The 13,300-nt window shown below is 46.2% G+C and overlaps 1 protein-coding gene across 1 annotated transcript in view; it reads left to right on the top strand.

Annotated features, from left to right (window-relative positions):
• Window positions 1-13,300, top strand: part of TMEM185A (transmembrane protein 185A) — a 126,198-nt gene that overhangs the window by 54,740 nt on the left and 58,158 nt on the right. Inside the window, exons 4-6 of the mRNA XM_069212413.1 lie at window positions 5,261-5,344; window positions 5,681-5,857; window positions 10,917-11,040. Coding sequence (XP_069068514.1) covers window positions 5,261-5,344; window positions 5,681-5,857; window positions 10,917-11,040 — 385 coding nt within the window. The remainder of the gene's footprint in view (window positions 1-5,260; window positions 5,345-5,680; window positions 5,858-10,916; window positions 11,041-13,300) is intronic.

Here is a 13,300-nt window from a genome sequence, read left to right as displayed (position 1 = left end):
TAATTAATGGGTCCAGATTTGCCTCGGGGTCTCGAACGTACAGCGTAACATTGTCAGCGTACATGGAAATAATAATCTTCCGGGGGATGAATGCAAGGCCACACTGTGCATGATGCTGGTGCAGCGGAGCATCATGAGGCTCCATGGCTACCAAAAACAGGATAGGGGGGGGGGGGGGGGGGCACAAAGAGGGCATTGTGATCGCGCAAGGAGGGTCATGAGTGTTCCATTCACCGGCATGCGAGCCATTGGCTGAGTATAAAGCAGCCTGATCATCTGTATGAAACTGGCGCTCACTCCCAATCTCGGTAGGTGAGTGAACAGATATGGCCACTCCAAGGAGTCAAACGCCTTGGTGGCATCTAAAAATATAGCTGCTGCATTCAGGGACGGCTCGATGGTATGGAGAAGGGTAAAGAAGGTTCGCAGATTGTGGGACCTGGATCTGCCCGGCACAAACCCCGATTGATTGGGACAGACTATAGTTGGCAGTAGTGGGAGTAGTATTGCAGCTATTAACATGGCCAATATTTGGTTGTTCAAGTTTATCAGGGATAGCGGGCGATAGGAGTCGCAATGCTTGGGGCCACGGCTAGTTTTAAGAATTGTCATGAACAACGCCTCTGTTAGTGAAGGTGACAATATCCCCATGGATAGCGAATCCTCATACATTGCGAGGAGGTGTGGTGCCAGAAGGTGAGCATATTCCTTGTAGAATGCAGTCGTAAGCCCATCTAACATTGGTACCTTATCGGCTGGCATAGCATTAATAATGCAGACCACTGTAAAAGGTTAGTCAGGGTGTCTCCTGTGGCAGTCTTCCAGCCAGAACAACTGTATGGAGGGAAAATACTGCACCAGATTGGGTGGTTGAGTAGGCTGCCATGACTGATATAAGGTGGAAAAAAAGGCAGCCATCTCCTCCTGCACCTCCTCAGTGTTGGCATGTATGTGTTGATTGGCATCATGCAACTGTCCTATGTAATTGCTAGCTCAAGGTTTCTTGGGCAACTGGGCCAGGGTCCTCCCTGCTTTGTCACCCTCCCCATATCGACGTGCTCAGGCCTCCTTGCTCAGATAATGTGTTTTCCTCTGTGCTGCTTCTTCAAACTCTGCCACCTTCTTGCATATATCTGCTAATGTGGTGACATTGCCCTCTGAAAAGTAACGGATCTCCAATTCCCTTATCTCTTCCTCCAGCCTACCTAACTCCCCCCTTAGTGCACAAAGAAATCCAGCCTGCTTTGTGATACAGCTGCCACGCATCACCACCTTAAACGCCTCCCAAAGGAAAGGGCAGAGTGAGTCATCTCTGGTGTTTCATTATGCTGAACGTATTCTGCTATTGCAGTCCCAATTTCTTCCCTGACCACCTGGTCTCTCAAGGCCCCAGATGGGAATCTCCAGGCGAATACATGTGTGGGGCCACCTGATATCACTAGTTCAAATAAGACAGGGGCATGGTCAGATAATATCCGAGGTAGGTGGCCAACCCGTACAGTCCATGCACCAACATCGTGCAGTGTTAACCAGTAGTCTGTGCAGGACCACATGTTGTACGTCGTCGCCATACACGTGCCCTCAGAAGCATCCGGGTAGCGGGAGCGCCATATGTCCACCAGCTTAAAGTCATCTATAATCGTTCGCAACTGGGCCGCTGCTCATGGATGTGGGCGCTTAGTGTCCCAAGCTGTCTACATTTGAGTCCTAGACTACATTGAAATCTCCACCCCACACTTGTGCTCCAGGGCCCAAGGAGTTCGCCAATCGTCACACTCCTGCAAAGAACTGGGGGTCATCAACATTAGGTCCATATATTGTGATAAAATTAACCAGGCACCCATGCAGTATGCCAGAGAGCAGCACATAGCGACCCTGCTTGAAATATATAGCCTGTCTAGTGTGCCACAGTATTCCTTTGCGGGTGAGTATGGCCACCCGGTGCACATAATTAGAGTAGTATGCTGTGTGTTTTTCGCACCCCCACCCAGTCCTCAAACATGCCTGCGTGCTCTCCGTAAGGTGGAGTTCCTGTAAAAAAAAAAAAAAAAGATCTATTGAGTAGTGCTTCAGGTACCCCAGAACATGTCCTGCCTCACGCCGGTTATTCGGACCCCTTATATTCCAAGTTAGAAGCTTAATTGAATGCATAGTTTAAGAGCTATTTATCAGGGAGATCGCGCAGCCCATGGTTCATTCGCCTTTCGTTCCTGCCGCCTAGAGCCTCTCGCCAAGCCATACATGTAATACCTAAATGCTGAGTATTTAAGGAAAAGGGGATTTGAGTTCCAAAGGGTAAATAACCTACTTCAAACAGTATGCACCTAAGTACATTCCTCCCACCTCCCACTTTAGCCCCCCAAACGGGCCATATTCAGACTTCCCTCCCGTGCGGGAACCCAGTATAAAAGTAAACATCTCCCAGGACTCATCCCCTGACGGTCTCCCAGCTACTATAAGCCGGGTAGCCGGAATTAACAAGTCATAAAGGGGCACCCCTGTAAATGTAATCGCAATTAAAACATTTAGGGGAGGCAGTCACCATCTCGCATTCTCACATCTCCTCTTCTGATGAAGGCTCAGCATTAGCCATCAGTGTGCTCCCAACCTTTACAACTATTGGTCCCATATGTGGAAAATGTATCTCGCCGCTTCTCGTCCACCTTATCCCTTATGTCAGAGGGAAGGCCGCCTCCGCAGTCTGGTGCGAGCTCCATCGAGGGCAGCGACAATGTCTTACATCCCCGAAGGACCAGACCAGGGAAAAGGAGAAGCAGCGCTTCACAGTAGCCTTAATGGTTCCCGGTGCAGCAACTCGGGGTGTCTTCCAACTTCTTACCGTCGTGCTTCGGGGGCGACGCCCCGAAGACAGCGATCCCTGCCAACAGTGCATGTACAATAATGTTCTGTACCTGGTCGAACAGTCTTCTCGTGCAGCGGGGGGCATAGAGCTAATCATTGTCACTTAGGCATCCCTAGTCGTCGAGGTCAGTTCTCAGCAACGCCCCTCCCGTCTTCACTGGGATGCTCTTGACAAATTTTGCTGCGGCATTTGGATCCTTCAAATAGTGTGTCTTTCCTTAAAGCAATATTTTCAATTCGGCTGGGTATAGTGGGGAGTATTTCGCATCCGTGCGCTGAAGTATACGTTTCACTGGTAAGAATTCATAAATTCCTTCTAGCGGCCTATACCATTAACATGAAGTCTGGGTATATCGGTACTTCATTTCCTTGTAATCGCACTGGACGCCTCTTGCTCGCCTGGCGTAACACCACATCATGATCCCTATAATTCAGTAGGCATACTATTATAAATCTGGGCAGAGTACTTTTTCCATACGAAAGAGTTTTTCTCTGTCGCCGGTTTGCCTGTCTTCTACTTCAGAGCTTCGGTGCGCAAGTTGTTCTTTGCGGCCTTGATGTTTCTCAACTTTTTCCTTGAGATGGTCAAACCTATCTACAAGGCAGGCGGTCCGTTTCTGTATCAGTTGCCCTAAGGCTTTGCTTGAGATCTAAGAACATAGCCCTAATATCAGGTTCCGGACCTTGGTCAGCTCCACCATCCAGACCCCACGGAGAATCCTCGGATGGAGGTTCCATAGTGCATGTTTGTCTTACGTTTTCAAATGGAAGTTTTGTTTGCTTAGCATCAACTTTACCCATTTTCTGCAGCAGGGCCCTCAAGGCGTCACCATAACTTCCAGTGCAATATAGGAGATGACTTCATGCACTCCTCTTTCGTCACCAGAGGGCCTCCTCACTCCAGCTACTGGGCCAAGAGGGTCACAAGCAGCTCTCCAGCGCCAATACCTCGTTCAGAATCAAAACATCACCAACAGTCGTTCTCCTGCTCCCGTTTCAGGGTGCAGTCAGGCTCTGCTTTAATATTGAGCCCCGCCTCATCTCGCTTCCAAGGAGGGGTGGGGCGGGGCACGAGCAAACCGGTAATCCCCACTGTAATCTACAGAGTGCACCAGTCAGTTTGTGGCACCCCATCAGTTTGCTAGCTTTGGGTCCTCCGGGCTCTCTCCTGCCGCGCGCCAAATTCCCATGCACTGCTCTGATTCTGGGCAAAAACATGTCCATCTGCGCCCCAGGGTGCCATTACCGCAGTTCAATATTTATTTCCTCTCAGATCCCCCTTATTTAATAGGATAATCATTGGATTTATGTTCCTGCCAGCAGAGCTGCAATAGTATCTCGCTAGTGCATCCGGGTCCCTGGTTGAATACAAGTAGTGGAAAAAATGTCTTTCATGCTGTCACTTTCTCTTTTAAAAGCAGGGCCTAAGGTAATGAATATAGCATTATTGCCCTTGTGACTGCTTGTTTGTCCCCATAGATGTTTGCATGTGACACCCTCTCCTCAAGTTGTTTTAAATACGTTTTAATTTCATTTTCCACTCACTTCTTCAGGTATCTTCATAGGTTACTTTTAACATCATTGGTATCAAGTAAAATAAATATGTAGCATTGGTGAATCAAGGCTTTTGGGATGACTGAGGGCCCGAGCGTTTAATGTATATTGGACCACCACCCAAAATTGATGGTTGTCCAGTCAGCCCTATTTAGTGTTTAGGGCCTCTCTGCTCCGTAAAATGTTCCATTAGCAGAATTTATTAAAGATTTTTAATAAATAAGTATTTTTATGCAAACCTTACCATTACTTATTAAAAATGTGATGGCACAAGTCAAACAATAATAAGAAAAAGAAGCCTGTCGCGGTTTAGCTCATCATGTCGAAATAATGGTCTTACCCAAGAGTAACTTATGTGTCAGAAACGTAGGGAAAGTATTTTCTAGCCATGTTACCTGTGAACCTTCCCTGTTATTTTTAAGGCATACCTCTATTGCCAAAGAGCCATTTTGCAAAAAGGGATGCTTAATGAAAAGTAAAAAACCTACAACTTTGTATTTACCTTTCCCCCATGGTCTGTGGCAGCTGACAAGCACAGACGGTTGTTACCCCTTGGCTATGCACAATGGTATGGTTGCTTTTCATGGCCTGAAATGCTCTCTTGTATGTAAACGGTTAATAGAACATGGGGAGGGCGTGTCCTGCAGCAGCCAACCTACAAGAGGTGAATTGACGAGAGGGGGTTTCTTAGAAGGACAATCCTCCGAGCAAAATTGAAATATTCTTTACTTTTCGGGACCTGTTACTTCACTTCACCTCTATGAATAGTTTTACATAGGATGCTTAGAATTGTGCAGATTAACGTTTTGTTTTCTGTAATAATGTCAATTTACTTTTTTTTCAGCTCGAAATCCTGTGCTCAGTCAATATTCTACAATTCATATTCATTGCACTCAGACTGGACAAGATCATCACCTGGCCCTGGCTTGTATGTATTTATTTTTTACTTTTACTTAGACTCCCCAGAGATGTATGTCACTGCTTCCTGTATACTCAGATGGCATAAAAAGTAATGCAAGGGAATGCTTGAACCGGGTGAACCATTTGTAACATTCTGTGAGTGGATTTGGATGGTGTAAACTTGTCTGTGCCATTGATCCGTATCAACCATGTGTATAACACACGTTCGCTAATACCTACATTGTAACCCGCAACTGATTTTACAGCGTAGCTGACTTTATAGCAGAAAAATTGTCACTGAGTGGGCTTTTTGCCACCTTAGAATATCTATCTATCCCTTACCATTTTGTAATTTTATTTTTAGGTTGTTTGTGTTCCTTTGTGGATCTTGATGTCCTTCTTGTGCCTGGTGGTGCTTTATTACATTGTCTGGTCAGTGCTTTTCCTGCGTTCTATGGATGTGATTGCTGAGCAAAGGAGAACACATATAACAATGGCTATCAGCTGGATGGCAGTTGTCGTTCCTTTACTCACATTCGAAGTAAGTAGAATTTTGCAAGGCAATGTGGTATTTTTTTCCTTTGAAAAAAAGCACAATTGGTTGAACGTTTTGCCTAACTCTTTTATTCTACGGAGGAATAGGCAATGCAGCGTCGTTGTCTTTCGAACATCATTGATTTTCAGTGTTTTTTTTTCTAAATGGTACTGTTTAGTATTGCTAGTGTTACTTTTTTTTGTTTTAGTTTATTTTTACACGTGGGACACAACACAGGCTTTGAAAAATAATAAAAATGTTGCAAGACCTGCAAGTAAAGTAACTTGAATAATCTACTCGACCTACCTGTAATGTAGTTGACCCGTAAACTGGTCTCATTGTGTGATCCTGGGCAAATAGTTTACAGAGTCGCCTTTTTCTTCATTCTCACATATGATTGCGCCGTCAAATATGTGAGCTCAGCATTTCTGCAGTACAAAAAAAATATTTTGTTTGATTAAATAGACTAAAGTTTGCTCCATGTATCTCAAGAATCTAGCCCACATCTAGGAGACCTATGACTTGCTTTTAGTTTACTAATAGCACTGCCATCAGGGCAGGAGCGTTTCTCAGTTTGTTTAAACACTCATGTTTAATAAATATATTACTAGACCATGCTGTTGTAGACACAGTAAATTTCCTAGCAATGTCCAAAATCCTTTCCACTAACATGCTGCTTTACTCATAAAACTATATAGTGTATTAACAATCTGTAAAAATTGGGTTTCAGAAAACATCCTTTGCACATAAACACGTGAAGTATTCTAATTTGTTTTCATCCTATTAAAATATGTTTTTCACCACACAAGTACACAAAAATTGGCTTTCACAACTACTGAAATACATTTTGAAATATTTGTACAGTTGATTTAGCCATTTAAATCTTGTGTGTTAGGAAGAACCTGACACTCTATTGCCTTTTATTTCACACTTTAAATAGCAGGTCAGAAAGTTCACCTTACACAATCCTGAAACTCTGCAGTCAGAAGGAAAATGAATTGTAAGACAATTTGACTTTTGACCTCTGTGACCTGTGAACACAGAGCAAATGTGACCTACAAGAACAAGATTGAAAGGCATCTTTTATTGCTCCTTCACTTTCTGACTGAACAGAACACCTGTTATTTGTCAACTCACCAGAAGGAAGGGGCAATTAAGTCCTAAAAGTAGCTTGACCTGATAAAAAATGACTCACCATAGTGAGTGGTGGAGTAGATTCTTTTTGAGCCCTGCAACACAAGCATTTATTTCTGTAAGCTGAACCCCACTCTTGAGCTGCCACATCTTCATTACTTCACTAATTCTGTGACTCATCTGACCTCCTGGTCAGCGTCTGCTCACTCTGTGCAGCATCACCTTTTGCTGCTGCCTCCGCTGCGTTCTAACTGAGAGCCTGCCTGGCTCTCAGTTCGAGGTCCACCTCTGCCCGCGGGCTCCCGCCTGTGTCTCATCCCTGTTAGCCTAGTGTCCACCTGCATGTAAGTATCTTACTGTCTCTTTTTACTTCTGCTTTTTTTTTTTTTCTGTAATTTATATATTTTTTTTCTCTCTTTCTTGTCTCTTTCTCTCTTCATCATCCTTTCACTCTCCCTGTGTTTCCCACAATGCTACAGCCCCACCCCGTCCCTCCCTGCAAAAGGTTTTCCCGCCTCCCAGCTGACCCGAACCCCCGCATCCCTCCCCTTCTTAGTGGTGGCTGCTGGTTTGCCGAAGGCGTGCTAAAGGCAAGCCTGTCTGGGCCTGGCCGCAACTGGACCGCACCCAGCGCCATGACCCCCATGTCATCCGACCTTCCATTGCGACAGCGCAGAGACCCTCCACGCACTGCACACAGGACACGCCACTGCCTGCCATCACGCATCACCCAGAGACACCCAGAGACCATTCTCCTGCCTCCACTGCCACCAAACCCTAACTCTGCAGCAAGCACTGGACCCTCCTGCTGCTGAGCCATCGAACACCTACCCGGAGCGTCTCAGTGGATCCACCTAACATTCGCTCCCTCCACAAACACGCTACAGAACTCTGGGACCTACTGGACTCCACCCGCCTGGACATGGCTTTCCTCACTGAAACTTAGACAAACCCAGCATCTGCACCGAACATTGCCATTGCCATCCCCAACGACTACTAACTGCTCTCTAAGACTGACCTTCTCGACCAGGTGGCAGCCTGGCCATCGTATACAAATCCTCCCTCTGCTTGACAAACAACGCAGAAGAACACTCTCCCGTCATGGAGCACCTCCACTTCCAGTTACACGCCACACCAAAGCCTTCTGCAGTACACTCATCCACAGGCCACCCGGCCCCCGGCCAGCCTTCAGTGATTCCATCATCGACATTATTTCTCCTCGCGCTCACGCCTCCTCGAACTACTTTCTCCTCTGCGACCTCAAATACCACATTGACAACGGCGACAACACCAACACTGCTTCCCTGCTTGACAACCTCTCCACAATAGGACTATAGCAACTGGTCACCTCACCAACACACATCACTGGTCACATGCTCAAAGCCATGTTCTCCACCAGCAACAACATCACCTCCACACTTCACTGGACTGACCACCACTGCATCCATTTCACCACCACCTCACCGACAATCCCCCTCCACAAACTCCGAGCCCCAGGCAGAAAATGGAACTGGATCACTGAGGAACAGTTCTCCAACACCCTCAGCAAGTTGCCCCCTACCGCAGGCGCTAACAGCTCAGCACGGAACTTTCACCAGTGGATCTCTGACTGCGCCAACACCCTAGCACCTTTCCGTAAGACTTCAGTGAAACATCGCCTCAAGAAGGCCAGCTTTTTCTCTCCTGTGCTCGCGGACTCCAGGCACGCCTGCAGACCACCTCATCAGAGTCACCAGGAAAGCCGCTCTGCAGGACCATATCAGCACCACCAGTCACAACACCAAAGAGCTCTTCACTGTGGTCAGAGTTTGTCAAAGCCCAGTCAGAAACTGCAAGCATCCCTCATCTCAAGATCTTAGCGACAGGCTAGCCAACTTCTTCCACCGGAAAATCAATGACATATATGACAGCTTTGTTTTGCAAGACCCTCCAAGCCCTCCAACAACCCCCCAGGTCCGATCCATCAAACCACCACAGACCCTGTACCTCTGGACCACCCTCACCACAGGCGAAACCCACACCATCATGAGCAGCATCCACTCCGGAGCCCCTACAGACCCCTGTCTTCGTCACATTTTCAACAAGGCCAACACATCCATGGCATCCGAGCTCCAACACACCCTCAACCGTTCCATAGAGACTGCCACCTTCCCAGAGGACTGGAAGCATGATGAGATCCACCCACTCTTAAAGAAACCAACGGCCGATCCCGAAAACCTCAAGAATTACCCATCTCTCTCTGATGCCTTTCCCAGCCAAGGTAACTGAAAAGGCCATCAACACTCAGCTCTGTAAGCACATTGAGGACAATAACATCCTGGACACCTCCCAAACAGGCTCCAGAAGCAATCACAACACGGAGACCGCCCTCCTCGCTGCCACAGATTACATCCACTTGCTGCTTGCTCCTTGACCACAGCCATACAACAGCCCTCATCCTGCTGGTCCTATTGACCGCCTTCAGCATGGTCTCACACCTCACCTTCTGTTCCAGGCTCCACGCAGCCGGCATCTGCAGAAAGGCCCTATAGTGGATACGCTCCTTCCTGTCTGGCATAACTCAGAGTCAGACTCCGGCCTTACCTGTCAGAACCTATGGAGATCACCTGCGGAGTTCCACGGGCTCCGCCCTGAGCCCCACACTCTTCAGCATCTACATGGCCCGCTCACGTCCATCGTCAGGAGCCATGGGTGGAACATCCTCTCCTACGCCGACGATAACCAGCTGGTCATCTCATTGACTGAAAAAACCAAGAAGAATTTCCACAACCTGATGGAAGCTGTCGCCGCTTGGATGAAGGACAGCTGCCTCAAGCTCAACTCTGACAAGACAGAGATCCTCATCCTGGGAACACCCACATCAGGCTGGGACGACTCCTGGTGGCCATCGACCCCGTCACACACCCACACCAACCACTCGCACAACCTCTGCTTCGTCCTTGACTCATCGCTCACCGTGACCCGCCAAGTCAGTCACATCCTTCTGCTTTCACACACAGACTTCTCCCGAAGATCTACAAATGGATCCCAAAGGACTGCAGCAAAACCGTAACCCATGCCCTGGTTACCAGCAGACTCGACTGTTGCAATGCCTTCTACGCTGATACCACCCAGAAGAACCTGAAGAAATTACAGCACATCCAAAATGCATCCACCATACTCATCCTGGACATTCCCCACCGCAAAAATATCTCCAATCACCTAAGAGATCTACATTGGCTTCCAGTTGAGAAAATAATTAACTTCAAGCTCCTCTTCCACTTCTACAAGGCCCTCCACAACTTAGGACACACCTACCTCCACCACTGCATCACCTTCTACTCCCCCACCAGTCCACTTTGCTCAACAAGCACTAGCCCCCATACCCTGCATATGGAAGACCTTGGCTGGTGAAAGATCCTTTGCCTACCTCACAGCAAAGAGCTGGAACACCCTGCACCTCAGGCAATCACCATTGCTACCTCAATTCAGGAAGGACCTTAAAACCTGGCTCTTCAACTGAAGCTCAGAGGACAAACCCCCCTAGTGCCTTGAGACCGTTACAGTTGTGCTCTATAACAACTGATTTTATGTGATGAGATCTATAAGATATAGTTCTGAGTGTTCTTTGTGCATTTTTTTGCTTCTGTTTTGTGAAAATAAAGTCAGAGATAAGACTCATAAACCCGTTACACCATATTTTTCAGCTAAAGGCAAAATACACACATCTACTTCAGAAGGTGTAAACGTATCTTCAAGACCCCTTAGACCAAAAATTGATTCCTAAATAATTTTTATAATTTTTGTTCATTAGATGTTCCCTTTAAGTCTTTTATGGTACACAACCTCACCCCCAGCATGCAGGAAGTTGTAATATTACTCTTGCTTTAATGATTATTTTCACCATAAGATATTCTGAAAGTAATTAGGTTCAATTTACTTTTTTATTTAGATTCTGCTTGTTCACCGATTGGATGGCCATAATCTATTCTCATATATTCCGATTTTTGTACCTCTTTGGCTTTCATTAATAACCCTAATGGCAACAACGTTTGGACAGAAAGGAGGAAATCACTGTAAGTATTCAAGGTGTTTTAACATTAAAGAGTCCAGGGAGACGTTAATTGATGTTTGTCTCACATGTGCTTTAACATTTTTAATGTATTTAATAATGCCATTCACTCCTTGCTGCTTTAAAGTGGGATTTGGTGCCACGTATTGTAAAACAGTGATCTTGCACTTGGAAAAAAAAATCAGCATTTTTGTTTTCTAGTTTGATGTCCGTGATGTGGCATTAGATCACAGGTGAGGACAGACACTAAGGAAACGGGCTCATCTGTGGCTGTGTAGCATATATATATACGTTAAAAAGACAGCCATTTAGTTGTAATTTTAGTGAAACACGTAAGGATGATAAAAAAAAAAAAAGTAATGGAAGTGAAAATGCTTTATGCAACAACGAGGAATCTCCCATTTCTCATTTACAAGATAGGTGTGTTTTACATCACAGACAGTACGTCAGGAATCATTACATTGTAGGCAGTACATTGGTATTCATAACTTTATATATAAGTTTTACTACATTTACATCGAGTCATTATTTCACAGCTAAGTATGAGTAATTTAAATACATATTATATATGAGTGTGTGTGTTTCATGGCATGTGTAGCTGCAGGTACACATGCTTTGCATAAGTCCGCCATCTAGTGTTGGGCTCGGAGTGTTACGAGTTGTTTTTCTTTGAAGAATCTGTTTCGAGTCACAACATCGAGTTTCTCCTCCTCTCGGTGATGGTGCGCATGGGCATCGAGTCCTTTCTTAGATTGTTTTCTTTTCGCTGTCGGTTTCGGACGTGTTTCCTCTCGCTCAGATAGATCTCGATTCAGTACTATCTGAACTTCTCTCTTCTTTCTATAAACGTCTGTATCGTTTTCGATCGCGTTTCCTTACATCGATCCGATTGCTATCGTCAGGGTCAATTAAATGCCCTTTTTGGGCAACCGCGCCCTTCTCTGTCCCACTTCGACTCGTGGTTCTCGAGCAATGTCAGGCTGATGGAACAGACTCTGTTTCGCTTTTGCCCTTGGTATCACGCCAGGTTCCCATACACCAACCAACATTATGTGTGCAACCTCTGTCTCTCTCCGGGTCACAGGAAAGAAACCATGAAGCATGTTGATCCTTGCTCTGAGGGATCGAAGAGCGCATCGGTTGGAGACGGCGTCCAAGTCGTCGGAACAAACGCCTGACATTTTCAGAAAAGAACAAGCTCAGACTGCAGTTTCTATTGCAGACTCTGATTCAGACCGAGACTCGGATGGGGACAGCCAATCGACGCAGTACGTGAGTACATCAGCCCCTTCCCATTGCCTAAAGGCAACCAAAGAGACATCAGCATGGTCTTGAGTCCACCACTGCTTGCCAGCCATAGTAGGACCTGAAAGACACATATGGATGACCAACCGTCGGGTTCGGCACCGAAAAAGAATAAAGTGCATTGTGCCCCAACCGAACAGCATTCCACTCTTGTTTCTGGATCTAGTCTAAAAGCAGAGACTTCCACCTTGGAGCCGGAAAAAACTGCCATCAACTTCGGAGCCAACATTCTCGGCCCGACTAAAACATTCAGTCTCCAAAATTTAGGAGCTGAAACCTGTGGGTGGAAAATATGCTCAGACTACAGAGGAGTCTTCAGACATAAGGCCCATACTAGAAGTAAACAGCGCAAAATCCAGATCCACAAAGACACTGGAAGGATTATTGCTTCTCCTCCTCCGACAACGAAGAGAAAGTTAGCTTTCCAAGAGACTTTAGAAGCTGGGCCTCCGCCTGCTAAGATATTCAAGCATAAGGAGAAACCAAAGGCAGTACAACAGCCTTCACCACCACATTCTCCTTTACTTCCTGCTTCTCCACCACCGGATACTCCACCATCACCACCACCTACACAATTTTCTCTACAGGCCCCTATCTATACACATGGCGATGATTTAGGTGACCCTCATTACAACGTAGACCCATGGGATTTATTTGATCCAGACCCTATACCATCCAATGATCCTGATTCATACCCGGCTAGGCCATCTCCACCTGAAGATAGTACTACCTACAACCAGGTTATAGCGAGGGCAGCTGCATTTCATAACATGCAGTTGCATACAGATACCATAGAGGATGTTTTTTTTTTTATTCAACACCTTATCATCCACTCACAGGGAGTATCAATGCCTACCAGGCATGCTTAAACATGCAGATGACATTTTCAAGGAGCCAGTAAAGTCTAGGGTTATTACACCAAGGGTAGACCAAAATTACAAACCTGCACCTTCAGATCC

The sequence above is a fragment of the Pleurodeles waltl genome, chromosome 2_1 (genome assembly GCF_031143425.1).
Source record: "Pleurodeles waltl isolate 20211129_DDA chromosome 2_1, aPleWal1.hap1.20221129, whole genome shotgun sequence".
NCBI lineage: Eukaryota > Metazoa > Chordata > Amphibia > Caudata > Salamandridae > Pleurodeles > Pleurodeles waltl.
Note: the sequence above shows the minus strand (reverse complement) of the source record. Positions and strands in the feature narration are given on the sequence as shown.